The sequence below is a fragment of the Thunnus thynnus genome, chromosome 16, assembly GCF_963924715.1.
Source record: "Thunnus thynnus chromosome 16, fThuThy2.1, whole genome shotgun sequence".
Classification (NCBI taxonomy): Eukaryota; Metazoa; Chordata; class Actinopteri; order Scombriformes; family Scombridae; genus Thunnus; species Thunnus thynnus.
The window spans coordinates 25,826,905-25,845,800 of NC_089532.1; the positions used below are offsets into that span (position 1 = coordinate 25,826,905).

The 18,896-nt window shown below is 39.8% G+C and overlaps 1 protein-coding gene across 1 annotated transcript in view; it reads left to right on the plus strand.

Annotated features, from left to right (window-relative positions):
- The window catches only part of kif6 (kinesin family member 6), a 66,716-nt gene that overhangs the window by 43,956 nt on the left and 3,864 nt on the right, over positions 1–18,896 (plus strand). Inside the window, exons 13-19 of the mRNA XM_067613860.1 lie at positions 745–924; positions 8,459–8,561; positions 9,306–9,361; positions 15,999–16,049; positions 16,733–16,820; positions 16,970–17,105; positions 18,211–18,299. Of these exons, the coding sequence (XP_067469961.1) occupies positions 745–924; positions 8,459–8,561; positions 9,306–9,361; positions 15,999–16,049; positions 16,733–16,820; positions 16,970–17,105; positions 18,211–18,299 (703 nt within the window). The remainder of the gene's footprint in view (positions 1–744; positions 925–8,458; positions 8,562–9,305; positions 9,362–15,998; positions 16,050–16,732; positions 16,821–16,969; positions 17,106–18,210; positions 18,300–18,896) is intronic.

Below are 18,896 nucleotides of genomic sequence, written 5' to 3' on the forward strand. Positions count from 1 at the left end.
ATGATCAAATACAGAATAGTACTGCAATGTTGGAAGCAAAGTGCAGTACGTGGAGCAAAGGAAGTGATTATAGTAAATTGTCCTAATGCATAGAGACATTGCATATGGAGAAGTGGAACGTGTCATGGCAGTAAAAGTGTGAACAGGATCTAAGCGGCAGTTCTTGCCTTTCAGCCTCCTCATGTAGCCACTCAATTACTCTCTGTCACACTCACACAAGAGCAACCAGACATACGGACACATCTACACTTGGACTCAAGTAGACAAACACATACATACAACCTCATCAGTGGGAGAAGATTTTGTGGAATCTTGGCAGGGTCTCCGCAGCCTCTCTGGCTCCTTTTCTCTCCACTGATTCATCCCAGACCATGACATCTCCCCGAGCCTGTAAGGTCAGACGCTGAGCACATGTCAGCCCTGTGCCATTATTAAAAGCCAACAATGTAGTCCTGCTGCCTTTAGGAAATCACTATTGATGCTGCCCTTTTACTGTATATTGTCAGTTTTGCACTACCTTTCATAATGTTATTTTTTAAAAATATTTGGTAGAATAGTCTGGCTGTCCTCATATCCTGAAAGATATTTCTAGTGGCATTCAGGTTCACAATGTTGTTCACTTGTCCATCAAATTCTGAATCACTCATCTCTTGAGTTGCAGTTGCAATTGAGTGAGAGATATCTCCTCAGTCTCCTTTCTACCCAAAGTAAAGACCAGTATAGTCTTTAACTCAGTGCCTACAGGTATCCTGGTTAAGATGTTGAAGAAGGAGAAAAAAAGGGCCCAGGATGCTGCTGCACAGCTCGCTAACATCACCAATGGAAAGGGCCTGGCCTCCCAGAGTGCCCCGAGTTTGAGGGAGGGAAGCAAGGACACCATCTCTGCTGACCATGGAGGACAAGCTATACAATACATGAAAAAAGGTACTTTAAGACGCTTAATTCCCTTTTTGCACACAGCTGTCTACACTCTAAACTAAAGACAAATTGGGGTCAAAATTGGATGGTGACATAGTTTGGAGATGTGGTGTTGCTGTTTAGATCTTCATGGCTCTATTATTCAAAACCTTTCCAGACAGCATTTTAACCTAACCTAGCAATTTATGGCCACGTAACAAGGCTGTTGCATTAGAAGGTTGGTTCACCCAAATCATCAGAAACATGTTTTCTCAGTTACATCTACTGGTATCTATCCTTGTAGATGGTTTTGGTTTCATTTGCCCACGTTTTGAAATATTTACCCTTGCATGTTTAATTTCTAAATGTGATTTTTCAGCACTGTGAGCTCCTCAATGGAAATCCTAGTCCGCTATATCAGGGTGGTGGCAGAAATCTTAGAAACAGATATCCCAAAACCAAAACAATCTGCGTGGCTAGATACCATGTTTTATTCATTATTTTTTAATAATTTCGGCAAACCAACCCTTTAAGAATGCACTATTTAAGCAGCATGGTGGCTCAGTGGGTTTCAGACGGTTTCATTTTGTTTCATCCCATCCCAAAACACATACAGGTACATAAGTTAATATTCCTGTCATTGCTTTTGACCAAGACCGTGGCCTAAGAAAAGGAGATGGTCCTCTGCACTGCACTGTTGCTGCTCAATGCTACTAAATAGCAAAAACGGTCAAATGCATCCCATTAATAAAGTATTTTATAAATTGAATAAAATTTTCACAGATGTAGACTCCATTAAACCTGATAGTCAGTCTCTCTGAGCTGGAAGAGGCAATGAATTTGTGATAAATTAGGCAATAAGAGTACAGACAGGTGATCTCCCTCCATTGGAATGTGGGTAGCTCGTTGTGGTCATGCTGATTTTCAGTGTGCCTGTTGAGGTTTCCTTTGGGGCATGACAAATCCTTGATTTCTGGATTTTACAGCATAGTGAAGAGCCTGACATCCCAGAGCTCCCTACGCTGCCTTATTTCTAAACAATGTCATCAGTGGGATTGCATTTATTTAGGAGTTTCCTTTTAGAGGTCACTGAAGTGGCCCAGCGTAGTTGTGTCCGCAAAGCAACATTAGACAGTACAGTATATTAAACCTGTAATTTGTTGCTGATGAGTTTAAAACCTATAATACTTACTGGAACATGAAGCAGAGACCAAGGGCCAAGAATGTTTCAATGTAAACACAAGAGACACTATTCAGACCTGACCGGGATAACAAACCTGGATCCACTACATTTGAGAAAATGTCAGTTCCTCTTAGAGGCAGCATGTCCATGTCAAACCCAAAATGATCTGCCAAACAACTTACTTTTTATATTCTTTTTTTATAATACAAGAATCTATCTCATATAAGGAAACATGCTGGAGGATATTTACAATGTTTTTGTTGGCAAATATATCCATGGAAATCTGGCAAACACGATTTAATTGAATAGAAGCCTGTTTTATGTAGTTCCAGTATCTGGCAGATCTCTCCTGAATTTAGTGTCATCACAGTGTTGCAGTTTATCAGGTTATCTCCCTGTAGTTTTGCTATGCCATGTCTCTTCTAAAAGTTTAGATTATAATGTCAAAGAGAAAGTATAATGAAGACCCAGAGATAGCAAAGCAAGTGGCAGAGACTTCAGACTGTATATTCTTACATTGTCAGTGTTGTTTGAACCTTTTTAGACGTGAACTTAATTTAGATATAACAGGAATGTGGAGGTTGCTGAAAGTCAAGTCAATCAAGCTTTGAGATACTCTCCCCAGCCAGCGGCAACATTTATTCGGCTTTTCCTGTTTAATTTTGGTTAAGTGGAGCCTTAAGTGTGATGATAAACCTGAGCTCTTATAACGAGCTCGGCCATAGCCATCGGGCACAGGAGTATGCGCCAGCAACTCATCAAACTGAGCCTGCGCTCCTGTCTGTGCTAACCACAGCTCCCTCATCCTCCTCGAAATTTTTGTGTAATGGTGCCCAGTGCGGTAATAAGGCCAGCAAAGGGGTAATTGCAAACAGGGTCTCTGAAAGAAGAGCCTATTAAAAGAAAACAAACATATGTTTGAACTCAGTCCAGCCAGAATTAGTAAGCAAATCAATCATTAAGGGAAGGGACAATGAAGAGCACCATGATGGATGGCTATAGAGCAGTGGTTTATGAAATCACTGATAAATGATGTGCCATATACAGTATAATAGTCTCTTAGATGGTATGTGATCTAAAATGGAACAAGCATGATCATTTTGGTCGTCTCACCAGCGTATTTGTTTTCACCTGGCCTCTACAAGCCTTTTTCTGATTTCATGAGACTTCATGACTTCCATGGAATCCACTTCCATTTGATGACCTTTGGCAGTGAGGCATCTGTTGCTCTCCAACCACATACAACAAAAGCTCAGATGCTCATTATCACTATTTGATAAAGCTGTCTTTATGTTTTTATATTTTGCAGCTGTGCACAGATACATTCCTCGCTTGTAAATATTAATTTAATACATCACAAGACTACTTTATTATGATCTACTGTGTGTGTGCTTAATGTTTACAGCACATTTAGTGTTCAGATTATTACAGTCATCATCTTGTGGCCTTCATCACCAGAGACATAAATACTCACAGTGTTTGTTGAGTTGATCAGATTACTTGAAGGCACTCTACATGTAAATAATCCAGCTGTTTCATAATCAAATAAGATCATAAGAAGGTCAGTCTTGTCAGATTCACAAACACAAGTCTTTGTGAAGAATCTTCTGGGCTCTTACCATAATAATTGAGTCTGTGCACAAATCTCGCACAAAGTTACTTTTGGCAACAACACTCAAAAAGTAAGCAATACTGCCTTCAAATGACATTTTCATGGCTGTTCCTTCTCATATTGAGTATGTAATGGCATACAAAAGACAGTTAATCAGGTGGAAAATGGCTCTTTAGATGATCTTGACATTGGGATGATGACTGCGAAGTCTACATCACAGACCCTGTTTGTACACCCACTCAGCCAAGGAATCCTTACTTACCATTCATTATTTAATTTATCACAACAGCATGTGCAGTGGGATCCACTGACGTACAGCATATATAATTCCAATATATGTCATGTTGTAAATCTCAGAACTCCATTTTCTTCACAAAAGCCATCAAATCACTGGCTGTCACATTAGTATGAAATCTTTATTTTCTCAGGATTTTTTCAGGAATCACCACTTAAGCCAAAAGTAGCAGGCAAAGACACATGCTCCAACTGCATGTCTGTGATATTAGAAGGTTTGTCAACTGTTCTATGCCACATGCATTTTGGGACAATCTCAGAGAATATGGATTATTATTTGGGATATTTGATAGTTGGTCCAGTGGAGTTATATCATATTGAATTTTTCTGTGACCTTAATCCAAACAGGGTCAAATATTTCTCCAGATCATTTTCTCATTTACTCGTCAGAGAATTCAAAGACCTTTTGTTGTATAGACATATGGGAGTGCCTTAAAGAATGAATCAAGCAAGGAAGCTGATATCTATTTAGAAAACTGCTAATAATTTGAGAATACGAATAACTTAAGAATAAGAATAACTTACTTTTTAAGTTGGTCAAATGAAAAGAAATGAACCAATCCTCTGTTTGTGGAGGGTCTTAAATGATGTATTTGTGGTAGCATTGGGTGGAACTTGCCTGAAAGAGAGGTTCAGGGTCTAAAGTTAAGGTATTAAAATTATAAGGACACAGCTGAAAATTATCAGGCTGATATTGTCATAGTGACATCAGTTTGCTTTTCTGTGTTTTAACTTATAACCAAACCAAAGTTTGAACAAAACCTTACAGTAGTTTCAAAATCAATGGCAGAAATGTTTGGATGAATGGATCCTTCTGCCAATATACCACTTTCACACATCCTGACTCACATTGACCCACACAGTGAATGAAACATTAAAATGTGGTGCCTCACATTTGCCTTCTTCAGTTTTTCAACTCAGTCTCTTTTCTTTTCCCACATACAAAAAATGTAAAGCAAACAATTCAGCATTGTAGTTATGTTGTTTGTGTTAAGGATGCTTGTAAAGATGAGTGCTACATGGGAAATTTCCCAAAACTGACATTGACAAACAGTAAGTAGTTATGACTGGACTGGATTTCGTTGCTAGGTCATACAATAAGTGCCTGAGAAAAATGCAAGATAATCAACTTCACTAATTCCGACGTTACATCACTCTTAAAACCAGACTATAGGTACTTTTTCCAACAATATTGGTCCTGTATTTTATTGTCCATGTTGTTTTGGAGAAGTTGCTACCTTCTAAAACATTCCCAGATACAGCGGTCCCTTGCTAGCAGTTACATGTCCACTCTGGAATGTTCATCCACTTTTCTCACACTTCATGAGAAATTTCTTTCTTTTTCCGCTCTGTTTGCAACCAACGCTGTGAGCAGAACAAGCGTCCAACTACATCAGCTGTTAACCAGCAGGGAGAGCTTGATGTTGTCCAGAGAGGCGCTGAACTGTGGGAAGCACACGCTTTTAAGAACACATTGAGCAGTTCCAGGAGGATCAGAGAAGACACCTCTCACACTTTAACATCTCTGACTTTCACTACGTGGAATCCTGGAGCACACCTGGTGTCAGGGATTCTATCAAAGCACCATTTTATACTGCAGTGTCTAATGTTTTTGCAAGAGGACATAACATTCTTTTACATACCAGATTTCTTTTATATACACTAAATGTGCAAACTATTAGGAATACACGATTGACACGGTTGTTTTATACAATGCACTGCATGATATATCACATATTTCACATCTGGAGCGCCTATTTTCCGTGACCTACTTGGAGACTCATAACCAAACTATATGCGCATTAGATCATTGTTCTTTACTCTGTCCTAATTCAAAACAAATGCACTACACTTATCCTTTCCGCATGCTCAATGGGTCACTGGATGTTTATGTATGTTTTAATTTGGATTTTATCTGAGAGTTTGGGTGCTGCAGCCAACAGTCTCTATGGTTACAGTGAGGGTAATTGCTGTCCCCTGAAGATTAACTGTAAATGTAATGATGATGACCTTTCCATGGGAACCATTCATGCTGATTGAATGGCATATAATCGACTCTACTCTTTCCAGAATACATCCTTCTCTACTGGGCTCTTAGCTTTGCCAGCAGAGTATAACATGGACATTAAGTTTTTTTTCTTTCTGATGATGACCACTTTGTCTGTGGAAGCAGTCTGTGCATATTACAAGATTGTTATTTCCTCAAATAACTAGGTTTCTACTATGTGCGTTCTGAAATGGAAACTGGACTACTTCACATCTGTGAGTTTTCTGGTTAATTTATTGTCTTCTCTCATAGGTACAGATGTACAGTGTCTTCTTCCTGTGCGCTCAGGATTCTTTTTATAGTGTAAAATGATGGCTAATGGTTGGACAAGGTGTTCCTGTTGTAATTCAGGCTGGTGATGACTTGTATTAAGCATACGAGGACTGAAAGGAGACTTGAGACGTCAAGACTCTTACTGTAAATCCTGCTAGCATGTAATGAGACGCTGATGATTCTACCAGGCCATCCAGACATTTCTGTGATCTAAGCAGAAGAATAAGACAATAAGGACATCTCAAAAAGGTCGAATACTACTGTAGAAACACACAATGTACCCAGAAATATGGCCCTTTTTCTATCAAGTAAACAAGCTCTAACTCCTTCTGCAAACAGTTAACAGTGGGTGACAGACATTTTTCTACTCCTAATAAATTGATGGAACAGTACAGTCATACTTCACGTTGCTGGTATTTCATTTCGAAAATTTGTTGAAACACAACACATTCCTCCCCTGTAGAACTTCTGTGGTTTGTCAGCACTTGCGGCACGGAAAAGAAGAATTAGGAAAGTTGGCCTAAGGTCCACGTGATCTCATTACCCCACAAATTATGTTAGTACAACATAATATGATGTCATATCACTCTTAGATATTCCTGGAATGTTGCTTTTTACAAGAGTCGAACGGAGTGCATTTCCCTCAAGAAACCCTCAAACTGATTTGTTGAGGTTGGCTCTTGCAACATATGCCTGTGAGATGCCTGCTGGTTTCAATCAGGATGTTCCAAAAATAAAGAAACAAAATTCCTCACTGTCCTACAATTAATCTCACGTGAGTTACTGTCCTGTGTATGTCTTTGGTTAGAACAGCTTTGTCACAAGAGTCCACACATTTTAACAAGGATGGAATTTATTGGAAGTCATTGTGAAGCTTTGGGTTTTCCATGGAACAGGAAATCTTGCAAAATAATGTTGCTCTGTATTTTATTATAAGATTAGGTAATACACAGTCCAGTGCAGTTGTGCATACAAGGAAAAAATGTTGGTTTACTGAAAACACAAAACTTGTTTTCTCTGTTATCTATACAATTACTTCACTGGAAATGTAATTTGTCAGGATGACAAAGAGCTTTGACATCTGCAAGAGCTTCTTTTCATGCATGTTTTTCAGTCTGGAAAGTAAGAAACAACAACACAGACTGATTGTGCTACATGCAGCAGTTCTGAATAATTACCTGCTAGCATGATTCAGTGTCTATACTTTTTGTGTATTCAGTCTTTACAGGCCCTGGTGTTGTGCTTGCTAGCTCACTGTAATGATGAGACACATAATGCATACACTATCATTATTAAAATGATTAAAAACCCCTGTGCTTTTCTTGCTATGACAGCTTAAAAAGTATGCTGTGAAAAAGGTCTATACTATTTTTCAATTCAGCAGCATAGGAAGTCATTGTTCTTACAATAATTTCCTGCCAATAGACTTATTGAAGCTACCTCTCTATAGTAGAGGAGCACAGCGTTGCCTTCCGCAGTTGACATAATGTCTTCCCTTTTCCTTCCCTTTTCACACATTGTGTATGTTCACTCATTGGCAGATGTTGTAATGTTCACAGGTAAAACAAAAGACTAATCAGTGTGAACCTTTGTGCTTTTCTTTGTGAGAGTATTTGAAGCAGATGTATAAATAAAAATGATCATCAAACTATATTACAAGCCCATAAAAACAGTCAGCAGGATGTTATGTACAAAATTATGTAGTTTCCTTACATGTGGCAAGTTGCCAAAGTTGGAGGGGGGGGATTATCCGCCATGTAACGCTGACATGTTCAGAATTGCTGTTTATATTTGTGTTTATGTGCTCTGAATGGCAGGCTAATAGTCCTTCAGTTTTGTAATTAGAAAAGGCAGGAGGTCAACAATATCAGTGGGGCTCTAGCTTGCATCTGGCTGCCAGATTGGAGATGGGTACCTGTGGATGTGGGAAAGTGGTACTGCTCAGGTCTCAGTGAGACTGTTCAAATCTGCACAGCAGGACCTGACACAATTTTCCATAGTGAGTAGATTTATTTCAGTAGCATGGCACGCATGCATCTTGTGCGGATGATAGTCTGTATGGTAGATTTGATTTAGCAAATGTTTTCATCATGGACGTGGTGATATGTACAGTGGTGCGGTGGTACTCACAGGGTTTTCACTTTCCTCTCAGGTCCACAGCTTTCTATGGGAAAGCAAGAGGCCTTTGAGACCTTCATCAGGGACCATGAGGACCATCTGACCATAGAAGAAAACAAGAGCCTCCTAAAACAGAGGTAGTGACCTGAAGGTTGTTGAATAGATAATGGAGATGATAAACTCACATTCTTTTTTTGCCCATAATTCAATCTTGTTTACATCTGGTGTTTATTTTTAGCAGTCACTCAGTGTTATTCCGTCATAAATCACAGAGGAAGCATGTGAGTGGTTGTTTAAAAACCTCTTACAGATCACACACAAACATATGTGCACTGCACTTGCGTGCACTCATACTGTATATACAGCAATACAGCATCCCTGTTTGTTGGCAAGCACCATCAAACCTTGATTTTTCTATCCCATCATCTGTTGTACGTCAGAAAAACTGCCTTTCATCAAATACATTTTTGTACTACAATGTTTTTTCTATGATACAGATGATTAATTTAAAAACAAATGGACATAAAGCACAACTGCGTGGTATCTTATCCATTAAGAACTACTTACAGTAGGCCGTGGTTCATTTTCATTTGTATTAAAAGCACCTGCAGGAGCTGCTAGGTTTAATAAATGTATTGGTTTTGTCTGGAATCAGAAAAACTTTCAAAAAACTTTGGCAACCTACCGTGTATCTAGTAAATGGTTGCTGCCAACAGAGATATGGTGTGTAATACATCTTTTTACACAATATTTCATTTCAGAATCATGAAAAATAAAAAATATCTTCTGAATCAGGCATGCATAGTGTTATTTTACCACCATCAGTCTTTTTTTTTTTTTTTGCTTTAACAGCTGATTAATGTCTATATCCTTTTAAACAGGTCAGCTGAGGCCAGAAGACTTGGGGAGCAACTGCATGAAGCCAGAAACAAAATCAGTAAGTTGTTTCAACAGATGGGAGCTGCCTCCCTGAAATTACATTACATTTAGGGGCTGTTAAAATGTTAAATTCTACATTTCATTGTCATCATTATCCTAATAGCAAACAAAGACTGTGGCGCAAGCCCTGAGGAAGCCTGATAATTTACCCTTCTGTTAATGTTCCCCAAGTCCCAAAAGACACCAGCCTACCTGCCTGGAAAACATTAATGAACAGATCACTGTCGGGGTTCCGTTTCCCCGGAGTGTAGAAATGTCGTTCAGCACATTCCTGATATTTTCCAGGACCGAGAGGCGTTCTGATTTCCACCCACCTAGTCTTCCAACCTGTGCTTTTTACTAGCCTGTCTCAGGCTGTTTTATGACGACGCTGTAAGAACACCCCTGTGTTCTTCTGGGTAATGTCCCTGACAGGTAGCCTTACTGTGCCAAAATGAGGCCTGGCATAAACCCGCTTCAGTCAGTGCTGAATATTACAAAGTTAACCTCCGAGAAATCCACCACATCTTTTGTCTGTTGTTTCTCTGGTGTTCATACATGCATGTAATACTGTGTGTCAGTGCTTTGACACCATGGTTAGTCAGTTGGCATGTTTATTGCTTATTTGATTATTTAGTAAGATGGGAAAGATAAATGAGTGCACTTTGATTTGACTTTACACAATAATGTATCATAATAAATTGTCACCAATACGGCACCACATATAGATGATTTCACTGTACTTAAGTAAATTTTCCAGCGAACTCAAAGTGGCTAAAAATGTGTTATTAGGTCTCGATCTGGTTTGCATTTACTATAGCAAGCTACGTTTATTAATTTCCCTGGACTGTGTGTGTTTGTGGCTCATTTCGCATGCCGCTGAAATGGATAGGTTTGCCTCACACCAGTGCCTGGCATCATTTCTGCCTCACATCACGCCTGGTGGTTTGGTAGCTTTCGGCTGTTACCCTCACACATGCCAGCATACACTTATCACCCTTGGAACTTGAATTTTGTTTCAGCATTAAGTCCATGAGGTGCTGACACAGCCGTATGTCAGACATGTCATGCATCACACAGGAATCATCCGTGACAGCATCTAGAATTTTAACTCTTCAAATGTGTTCTGCTGGCATCATCACTGTTTGCGTAGAGAGTGAAGAAGCTGGTTTTAACTAAATTAACATAGTTTTTTGATGTTATATGTGCACTTACATTTTGAAGAGATTTAGCATCCACATTCTTCAACGTATTCAAATTTGGAAAAATACCCAGAGAACATCTTGATGCTGTCAAATATTATTACATTGTTAGATGCATGGAGCTGCATTCTTCCAAGATGAGAGACAGTGTTTTTAGTGGAAGGTGGTTGCCTCTTCTGGCTGGAAAGTGATGCCATAATATTTAGCTCAGTGTGTTTCCTTGCCATCTTGGAAGCCCTGCTTGGAAACTTTACACTACCTGTGTCTCATGGTTAGTGTAGAACATGGAAACAGCTAGCATAATATAGACAAAAGCTTTGTGCTGCTTTTTCTGATGAATGTACCCAGCGTGAGGGTCAGTAGCAGGGGAGAAAGGGAGAGGCGGCAGCCCGTGGAGACATTGGTGTCTAAACAGTTCCCTGGTTTACAGTATTGTTCTTGGCCACCACATACGGCCTTGGAATCCAATCCCACCGGAGCAGCGTATACGTTCCGAGCCCTTAGGTCCAAAAAGTGCAAGGATATATATTTATTCAGAGGGATCAGCGATGCACATCTTCTACAGCATGAAAGGTGTATGGCAGCTGGAAATGAGCAGGATCTCTTGATTTCTCTGCCAGATGTGAGGGGATTTATGCTGTACGGTCCAAGATGGAGCATCTGGTATCTGCTTTGGTATCCCACTTTCATCCTCTGCTCACCTTTGCTGTAGTGACCCAAAGATTGAAGGTTTTTGATACAAATTGCAAGTAAAGTCTGTTGTAGGAGGCTTAAATGTATGTAGTTACTTAGATTGTTCCAAAGAGATATAGAAGGAGTGTTGCAGGAATAACACAACGATTCTTTTTAACCGTTGCCCACTAGATTTTATGACTGTTGCTATCATTTACTTATTATCAGCTGCTAAGTTATGGCCTTAGACAACACTGTCTTCAAACACAGCTGTCCAATAAAAATACAGAATGTGTATCAACAGCCTTTATATGTTTCCTTTAATATATTTTTGATACACAGTTCTTTTAGTGGTAGTTCATTAGTCGGATAATATTTGAGCACTTGAATATATTCGCCCAGGATTTCCATATGACTTTGTGGACTGACTTAATGACTCATTCATTCCTCATATACACTCGAACCGACACCCTCTCAGATATTGAGAAGCTGGATAGCATGTATGCTCCTTGGATCCTGATCTCACTGTGGTATTTGTGCGGCATATCACATTTAACCTCCAGGCCACGAAAATCACCAAATATTTATTAAGGCTTGTAGCTTGAAACCGGTCCTTTACGACGACGGCATGTCTCCCGACAAAGTGGGGGGAAACCCTGCATGGTTTTTGAAGAGGTTGTGGTGTTGAGCCCACAGTCTTGTCCTGGAAGGGGGACAGGAGGACTGAAGTGTATTGCAGTGAGCACACACCGCACACCACTATTACTTGACACGTGTGCAAATTCATCTTTTATGGAATTTTTCTTGTCAGTGACGGTCAGGAATACTGTTAAAATTGCTTCAACAGGCTCTCCAAACCAAACACTCTGTAATGTTCGACTCTTCAATCATTACTGACATATCTATATTTTCTAGTAGTATGGCCAACACACCCAATTTAAGATCACTTGAGCAGAATTATCGCAAAACAGAGTGCATCTACATCGTTATCTAGGACCGTTACAGTACATCACTTAGTCATAAAGTACATCCATTTATCGCACCATGACCCTGACAAATATAGATAGCCACCATGTGTAACTGCCTGGCCTTGGGGTTTTAAAAAGCTTCAGTACACGCCATGACTGATGGAAACCACACGCGTAGGGCCGGCCCCATGTGCTCTTCATGTTGCCGTTTTCACCCTGTCAACATGGCACACTTCTGGCATAAATATTTCTTAATCCTTTTATGTTCTTATGAAAGAAGGAGACTATACATCAGTGAGTTGTGGGTCATGTCTGAGAGAGTTGTGTCTGTTAGAGAAGACACGGGCGTCCCACCTGACCACAATGTGAAGCCACAGGGCGTCTCAGCTCATCTACATTCTCAGCTACACTAACTACTGACTTAGTATGAAAACACTGCGAGGGATTCTCGAACTCCCTCTCATTCCCAAAAGGCATTAGGAAAAACTCTGTCATCATGGTTACAATATGTCCCTGCGTGTCATTTGTAACGTTGCACATCATCCATTCATGTTTCCACTGTCTACCATAACCCCAAACAGTGGTCTATTTAAAAAAAAAAAAAAGTGCACTGAGAAATGAGCTGTTCTGTGTGTTGCATGGGCAGTTTGCAAACAGTTTTAAAGCATCCCTCAGTGGAACGCTGAGGGCTGATATAAAGGTCTGTAATCATAACGTTGTTACACTTTGTTAATCCCTGGATCTCTATAATGGATTCAGCTTTACTCAGGGTCACATCGACAGGACACTTATATGTTTTCAGTGTCCTCATCTTTTCTTTGACAAAGCGATTGCTCTAATCCAACTGTTTTACGGCACCTTGAGAGGTGTTGTATGAAAAGGTAGCACCAACCCCCCCCAACCACAGCCCCCACCCACTCCACACACACAGCCCATATTCTGTGAAGCGATACTTCATCTGGATTTCTCATTTTTGGTTTTTGGAGCTCAGCTTTTAGATTGGCGGCAGGATCGTATTACAGAAAGAGCACAGTCTACATGTGTATGAGACCTGAGGGACTGTAATGGAAACTCGCCACAGAAGATACTGCCATTCAATGTCTCTTTTATCTTTCACTCTTCCTCTATGGTCGCTTACTTGACTCGCTATCTGACATTTTAGCCGGTTCTTTTGATGTGACCCTGTAATCGTCTCCTTTTGTTTGCTTATAGTAAAAGTATCCCTGAATGTTCGCATACAACCTAGTGCGGTCATTTACTGTAGACAGAAAATGGACTCAAAATATTACGTCTACAATATGTTTTAGTCCATTAACTTTACAGTTGTCCTTTGCCGCTGAAGCATTGCTTCACAAATTCAATATCTTCAATAGGGCAATTAACTACTTCAATTAGGGGAAGAGAAACAGAGAAAACAGAAGAGCAGACACAAATTACTTACCCATATGTTAACCCGGTGTTACTGCCACAAGAGAGGCAGTGACCCAAAAAGCCTCCCTCTTGGTGCTTCCTGGCTCACTCGAGTCACAAGAGTTCATTCTGAGGACTGTGGAAGGAAGTGTGTAATTCAACAGTATTGTCCTGTTTTGCAATATTCTGTAAAGAATGAAAAGTTCATCTGTGCAAGAACACGGACTTTCACCCTTTACGTAATCTGATGGCAATTTAACATTATGTCTGAATAGGCACCCGAGTCACTTTTACATAAAATTCACAACAGCAATCTTTCAAAGTCAGACGAGTAACATTTCTAACACAGCACAAGTCTGAATTGAATGCTGTCAAATTAATAAAAAGACCACAACAGCAAAACAATGTTTCACCTCCTAAGATCACTGTAATAAACATATTATCTCTAACTTCATCTCTCGCACAGAGATATATTTAATAAACCATAAAACACAGTGAAAGAGACAATTTTAAGTTGCTGAGCTTCTCGTGTCACATCAGTCTATAAGAACTTTTTTTCCACTTGCAGTGTGACCAGGATGAACAGGATAAAGAAATTAAAAAAAAAAAAAAAAAACCTCATGGAACCACAGTAACAATCTGATCAGCACTATCTCCCTATGTTTTCAATTCACATTCATGCCAACTGCAGGGATGAAGGCATGAATATCCAGCTTAACACTTTACATACAGCGGGTGAGCAAATAGGAATTTTTTCCATAAATGTCCTATCGTGTCTGAATAAAGCTGTAGAGACATTAACATAATGTACCTACAGTGTGAATGACAAAAACCCATCACTTTAACAGATGGATGAAGCCAGCAGTGTTCAATATTCAATGTCTGAAAAGAGATTTTAAATCAAATAATTAACAATTTGTTTGTGTAAAGACAAAATACATGTTAAATATCCCTTTTGTACTGTGACCTCAGTTTTGCACAATTCATGAACATGAATCAGACACATATATTTGGATAACTTGACCCATGTCTGTCAATGCTGGTAACCTTTCATCTCACTGCTACTTAACAGCAATGTAATAAATGTCACGGCTGCTAACATGGAAATAACTTAGTGAAATCCTCTAAACCAAGATGATTAAGCCTGTTTTATTGCTACTCAGAGTTGTCATGATGTATTGTAAATGAGTGGACTCTGAGAAGTGGATGTAGTGCAATAATCACTTGTGTGCGTGATGCTTGATTGGCTCCTATGGGGGAAAAAAAAATATGAACGATTGATGCTGCGTGATAGACGTGGTGTTTGGAGGTTGTTTGGATACACTGTTGGACGAGGCACACTATGTCAAAACCGTTTTGCATAGCTAGTACTTGAAAAATAAGAAGATCTTACTGGATCAAAGTTGTACAGTCATTAGTTTCGAGAGTACTCTAGCTTTAAGAGCCACACAGTCTTGTTTCATTTGCCTAACAATTGGAACATCACATCTCTTTACTGCCTGCAGTGATGATAGCTCTGCTAGTACATCCTCTGTCATACATCAAATGTTGATGAATTTCTGCACAGGAACAAACTGATTGCCTGCACTCCAGTGGTACTCACTCTGCCAAAGATTTAGTCATCACATTACACAAGGGCTTTGTGTAACCCACCACTAAGAGAAAAATGTTGTTTTATTTATAGTCGAGAATGCTTCTTGGCATTGTATCAGTCAATTCCATTGCAGAAAACAATGTACAAAACAGTTTAACTGGAAGAGAAACAATTACATCAAAGCACTGAAGTCACACTTTCAGCACCGTGAATGTCATTCATTAACCGCATTCCTACGAGTCACTGATCACATTAAAAATACTCACTCTCTCATGGCATCTCTTGTCTTGTGTATCAGTATCTCAGTTATATGTGTGTGTTGGGATTACTTTGGCAGCGCTTCGAGGGGTTCATTGCATTCCCACTGGATCCCACGCTGTGGTTTGTTTCATCATGGAGCACCCTCAGGAACCCTTCTGTCAACGAAAATGTAAAACCATTAAGGCAATAAATCATCATATATCCTCTGACGAGCGCCTCAACAGAATTGTTTATTTTGTTAGAAAAGCTATTTAGACCATTGGAAGATTTTTTCAGTCGTATAGAATAGTGTTTTGAAATTTGAACTTTAAATGTCCTAAAATGTGTATGCTCAAGTATTTGATGAAATAAAGAAATAAATAAAAGATGGTTTCAAGTTGAATTGGGTGCTGTGGTGGAGTGTTATATACGTGGCAGAAGATGAATGTCTTTTTAAACATGTCTTGATAAACATATAGTAAAAAAGATGTACTTTGCCTTTTCAGTGTTTATTTCTTGGTTTTAAAAATGATTTAAAAATCTAATTTTCTCTTCCTCTCACTTTCTCAGATGAGTTGAAGAAGCAGTTAGAGAGGCGACGGAGACAGAGGGCAGCTCATGGTAAGTTTGGAATAGATACTCTTAAATGTACGATACATGTAACCATGTAGTGTTGAAGACAACAGGTGGGCAACATGCATTGACATTTAAAGCAATGAAGTGCATCATCTGTGCAGAAATCTCCACATATCTGTGAATCCAAGTTTACACGCTCATTTTAAATTCAGTGCTGGCTTCTCAGTTGCTGAAAGGATGAACAAAAACTCTATCATTTTGATATTGAATGGTGTGGTAAACATTGTCAACATATTGTGGGTGCAGCAGTGCCGTCTTTAAAGCCTAAATGACTGAAATCTTTGTGATCAAAAACTGGGGGGCACACCCCTTAGACTCCTTCATTTACTGTTTTCTGACTGTTTTGTTCAATGATATAAATGCTTTCATGAGGAAATCTGGTTGTAAAGCACACAAACATCTCCCTGCAGTTCAGGCGCCAAAGGTTTTTCTTCTTATTTTGAGTTCTGCATCAGAGAACACTTCACAGCAGCCTGGCTTCTGTGATCCAGGGCCAACGTTTAAAGAGTTGCCTTTGAAGGAAATGCACTCATGTGTACACAACACACGCTTACTAGCTTCTGGACTTGAAACAAAAAGCAAGAAAACAATATGACTGTATTTGTGATTATAGCTACAGTATTTCCACATGTTTATCTGTCTTTCAAACCGGTGTAATTCTACTGTAGGTGTAATTGGAAATCACACAGAGGTCGAGGAGGAGGTGGACCCAGTGGAAGAAAACCTGCGTGAACACATTGAGCAAGAAAAAAAGCTGTGAGTGTAGTAAAAATGTATTTCAGTGTATTACCGCACCAAATATTTTCATAGTTTCTCCCAAGACGCTGCTTAGATTGATTGGACACAGCAGATGCGGTGTAGTGTGGACAAAAGATGAATTTGGTGCTGCTAATATCTCCCGTCAGTTACAAGAGCACCGTTGGCCGTCTGAAAGCGCTGAGGACAGAGATTGAGCACCTGCAGCTGTTGCTGGAGAGGGCAAAGGTCAAACTCCAGAAGGACTTCCATAAGTGGTGGAGCCAGGAGGCTTCCAGTGTGCAGGTGACTGACCTTACCTTTCTCTACCTATCTATGTGACAACACCACATAAAGCTTCTGTGAGCATGACGTAATGGCTAGGATAGCGTGTCAAAGAAATGTTCCTGACATTAGTCAGGAGGACTTGTCCGTTCATTTTTGTCTCTGTATTTATGGATGTTTTCTTCTCCGTGTTTTCTGAATATTGGCCTCTATGGACACGTAACAGTGTGTGTAAGTCGATATGCATGTGTCTCTGACTTTGGAGGCTTTTATGGCACCAGTGTGACCCTTGCAGCCTCTGCTCAACATCATGCAGAATGGGCCCTGGTGGGAAGATCTGTAGGAGGCAAATACACGGAAACACATTTTTACAGAATTGCATGTGACCCAAACAAGGGCCTGCAGAGCAGCTTAGAGGCAAGACAGGAACAGCATCAGTGCATATTCTCAGCAGTTACAGTTTTAACAAGGACAACATGTTCATGAGGTTTCTCAGCAACACAGTGGGGGAGAAGAAGCAAGTCAGTGTTTATTCCAGTACTAAATAATATTTTGTGTTTGTGCTTAAATGCTTAGTGAGACTTGTACCGTATGGTGAAAGATAATGTTTGCGAAACTTTGGAGGGAAAGATGAGCCGAAAATTCCCAGATTATTACAGAGAGGTTTCACACACTTTGCTCATCGTTGTTGGCTGTTGCGCTCCATTTTGAAACCAGACGGAAAGAAGATGTTAAGCAGCAACATCTGACCAACAGACGCTGCTGGCTTCCACTCTTTGGTTTTGATCTTATGAATGCAGCAAGGTTTGGGAATTTATCACTGAATGACAAAGAGGAAGTCTGACAGACTATGCTGTATGTGCAGGAAACAGGCAGTTTTCCTCGCCAGTAGATATTCAACAGCTTTGTTCAAGCATTTATTGTTCTGTTTTTGGAAAACAGCACACATGTAATTGATGAAACATTGAGTGAGAAGTATGACAGAACATGAGGACACAAAATACCTGAGGTCCTCTGTTCCCTCCAACTATTAGATGCATATGGCTACCTTGTGTTTAACTGTCATCAGCGTGGGTTGGTGTTTCCATCCAGAAAAATTTCATTCATTTCTCATAATTGTGACTAGGAGTCTGAGTCAGAGGCCACAGCCAGATGTCAAACAGGGTCACTACGTGGAACCTTGCAGCCGTCATTACCTGGTACTCCAGACTTTGGGTGAGTCATGTAGAAGTTGACTAACTGCTTTCTGTTTGTCCTTCCATTCATCCCTCCAGCAGATAAGTGCACACCTACTGTAGAGTATTAAAAGTGTGGACTCGTACTATCATCAAACATTCATTTTGAGGCTGAGCTTAATAGTTATATACAGAAATCAGCCACGTTACAAGGAGAAACACCTTTCCTTCACTGACTCATTTCTGCTCAATTTATTAATGCTATTTTTACCATTTCACCATCTGTGCTTGTATCGCACTTGATTAATGTCCAACAACCTGCAGCTTCTTGCTGCCTGTTTCCATGGAGCAAATATTGAACAAATGTTGAAAGGTAATGTCATTATGTTTTTTCACCTCACCAATCATTCTGATATTTGTTGTTACAGCGTCCAAGACTGATAAGAATACATTGTCAGTCTCTACAAGTCTGCAACAGCTATGATCAGCTGTGATATTAGCACTGTGGGGAAGTGGTTCACACTATAATTTACCATTCAGCCATGACATCAGGTCTGCCATGACTAAGCTTTGATGACAGTACTGTACCAAATTGGCGGAAACAATGGCTGCAATGAATGAATGAACTTTTTATTTT